A 3,150-nucleotide genomic window follows, 5' to 3' on the forward strand; every position below is an offset into this window, starting at 1 on the left:
ATGGCTGTTCGATTTAGATTGGGATTCGTATGTGCTCGCTCATGGCTCACACCATTGAAACAATCCAGTATTCCAAGAAAGGAATTACAAGCAATGCTGCTTCTTAGTCGATTGGTGGTTACTGTTCGCGATGCGCTACGTCTTGAAATCGAGTCTGTGAAACTTTGGACCGGCAGTAAAACGGTTATAAGTTGGCTCCAAGGACATTCGAAGGCCTTTCGATCATACGTCGCCTGCCGAGTTGGTGAAGTCACCCAGAACTTTGATCCGGTCACAGAAATCGCCTTTGTACCTACTGACGAAAATGTCATCGATCTGGTATCGCGTGGTGGAACTGTAGACCAAATGAGAAATGTGATCGCGAGTCCAGCATTCCTCCGCAAATCGCCGTCAGAATGGCCCAGCGCTCCAAAACTGAAAATGAACTCTGATGATGCTGAACTGAAAAAGTTCCATGTGCGCAATGCCAAAGTCCTTGCTCTGAAACTAGTCGCTGACTTTCCGGAACAACCCATCTTGAATCCCATCGATTACTCAAGTTGGACACCTCTTACTATGGTAACAGCAAGGATTCTGTCGTTGTCCAAATTACCGAAAAATCAATGGCTCAGTCGTCTCACAGAGACAGTCGCAAAGTTTCCTACCTTGGCGAGAATCAAGGAAGCAGAACTCTATTGGATCAGATATGCCCAGCGAGATCTGAACTTTACTGATCACAACCTTCGGAAACTCAACCCAATTCTCGATGAGAAACAACAAGTGTATCGCGTTGGAGCCCGTCTAGATCGAGCTCCTGTCTCTTACGACATGCGTCATCCATACTTACTGCCTAGAAGGAATCGCATCTCGCTCCTGATTGCGCATGAAAAACATCGCTATGCTCTCCATGGTGGACAATTACGCACAGTTACTGAGATTCGAAGGTCCTATTGGATCATTGGGGACATGAAACTCGCTAGTGCTATCATAAAAGACTGTAAAATATGCATCAGGAACAATGCTCAGGCTCTTCAGACTCTGATGGCCGATTTACCGCTATGCAGGTTGAAACCATTCACCCCAGCATTCTTCACAACCTTTGTGGATTATCTAGGTCCTATCAATGTGAAACTGAACAGAAACACTGTAAGTCGAGGTTATGGTGCTTTGTTTACCTGCGCTGTCGTCCGTGCTGTGCACGTAACCTGTGTTCAGGACCTGACCACAGAAGCATTTCTGATGGAACTTGATCACTTTGTAGCTATCCGTGGAGCTCCTGCCCATATGCGTAGTGACAATGCAACTTGCTTCCGAGGAGCGGACAATACGATCAACGATCTGAACTTGAAATTTGACAAAGAGAAAATCTTGGCAGCTAGCACCAGGTTCAAGATTGACTGGAAATTTGGTCCTGGTGATGGGCCCCATCACCAGGGGGCTGTCGAAAGAATGGTTCAAGAGGTGAAAAAGGGCATGCGACATATGGTCCATGCTGATAAGTTGACATTCGTCGAGTGGGAAACTGTATTTTCACAGATTTCTGCATTGATTAACAGCCGTCCGATCAGTGCAGTTGCATCATCGCCACTGGACGAACCCCCGCTGACACCCAATCACTTCCTGATTGGACGTGGAGATTTGTTGTCGCCCGAAGTCCCATGTGAGGATTACATTGGAGATCTTCACAAACGTCGTGCTCTGTGCCGTAAACTAGTTGACAATTTCTGGTGTAGGTGGATGGTCAACATCCATAAACTATCTGCTCGCTACAAATGGTCTGAGGCTAGGGAAAACCTCAGAATAGGTGACGTTGTTCTAGTCATCGATGACAAAATCAAACGGCCGAGGTTGAAAAAGTATTCCCAGGAGAGGACAATTTTGTTCGAGTTGTCGACGTCAGAATCCCCTCAGGACTGATCTTGAAACGTCCGGTTACTAAATTGGTTCTCCTTATGAGTAGACTTGAGAGAACAGACTTAAATGATACCGAGTAACAAGTGTGTGAAAGGACAGAACTCTAGACGTGAAAGTGTAAAAATTCACGATATTCCGCGAAACTGACACTTTAAACTTTAGAAATCTCATGAAAATCATCAATCATGCAGTAAGACAGTGCTTGAGGGAGAATAACCCCAGTCTTACGTGCGTCAGGAATGGGTAGTCTACCCCAGACCTGAGTTAGAGTAATTTTGATTCAAAGGTGTTTTTAAGTGTTATTTTCAAGTTATTTGATATTACAGGTTTTAATGTTCATATTTACTGCTAAAACTGGTAACAGCAGTTGGTTAGGTTCAAGTGAATCATTTTGAGTATTTCTTGAAATTTGTTATTCAGATCAGAAAAGGTTTAACATTTCCTTTACAAGGCTAACTTGAAATTAAGAACTACATTTGTAACTCACACAACGTAGTGAGTGTAATGGTTACGTGTGTATATAAAGTGTAAACAAAATTCATATATCCATCATGTCCATCGAATCTGAAAAAATTTGTGCAGACCCATGACAGTTCCGGTTCCGGTACAGTTTGTTGCATTCCATACGGGCCGCGCTTGCCGATCCTGCTTTCACGACGCACCGCAACCACAGTTACCATGATTCCCGTTGTTGACGCAATTATTTCATAACGTCATGAGCCATTGACCAATCACGCAAGTAGATTTATTCACACCGGCGCCACTGTCTTGAAGTGTATCTAAAAATCGTCTGCTAGAACATACAGGACAACAACCGTTCGTTGGCGGAGACAGTTGTGACATTTCATTGCAGACGAAGTAAACGTCCTCTTCTTCTCGATTTACGTACTTTACTTCAAAAAGTCAGTTTTAACACTACTGCACAAATATAGAGTGGTCTTAAAGTTCCATTTGGATAGAGATTTGACGGACTGATTTGGAAATTCATTCCAACCATGCAACTGTTTCAGAAATGAGAAAAAGCTCCAGGGTGTCATGACATGCATGATGTGTCTTGCCTCTGCATTTTTGTACTCAGACATGTCAGAGGGCTTTCAACTTTCATATCATTGAAGAAATAATTCATTCCAATCTACAAGTATATCAATCACATCATTTATTTAAAAATCGTCTGCTAGAACATACAGGACGACGTCGGTGGAGACAGTTGTGACATTTCAATTTTCATTGCATAGAGATTTGACAGACTGATTTGGA

The 3,150-nt window shown here is 43.3% G+C and overlaps 1 protein-coding gene across 1 annotated transcript; it reads left to right on the forward strand.

Annotated features, from left to right (window-relative positions):
- Positions 1-1,896, forward strand: LOC135492597 (uncharacterized). The gene has a single exon (XM_064779146.1). The coding sequence runs from the start codon at positions 1-3 to the stop codon at positions 1,894-1,896; it is 1,896 nt and encodes a 631-aa protein (XP_064635216.1).
- The last annotated feature ends 1,254 nt before the right edge of the window (positions 1,897-3,150 follow it).

The sequence above is a fragment of the Lineus longissimus genome, chromosome 8 (genome assembly GCF_910592395.1).
Source record: "Lineus longissimus chromosome 8, tnLinLong1.2, whole genome shotgun sequence".
Classification (NCBI taxonomy): domain Eukaryota; kingdom Metazoa; phylum Nemertea; class Pilidiophora; order Heteronemertea; family Lineidae; genus Lineus; species Lineus longissimus.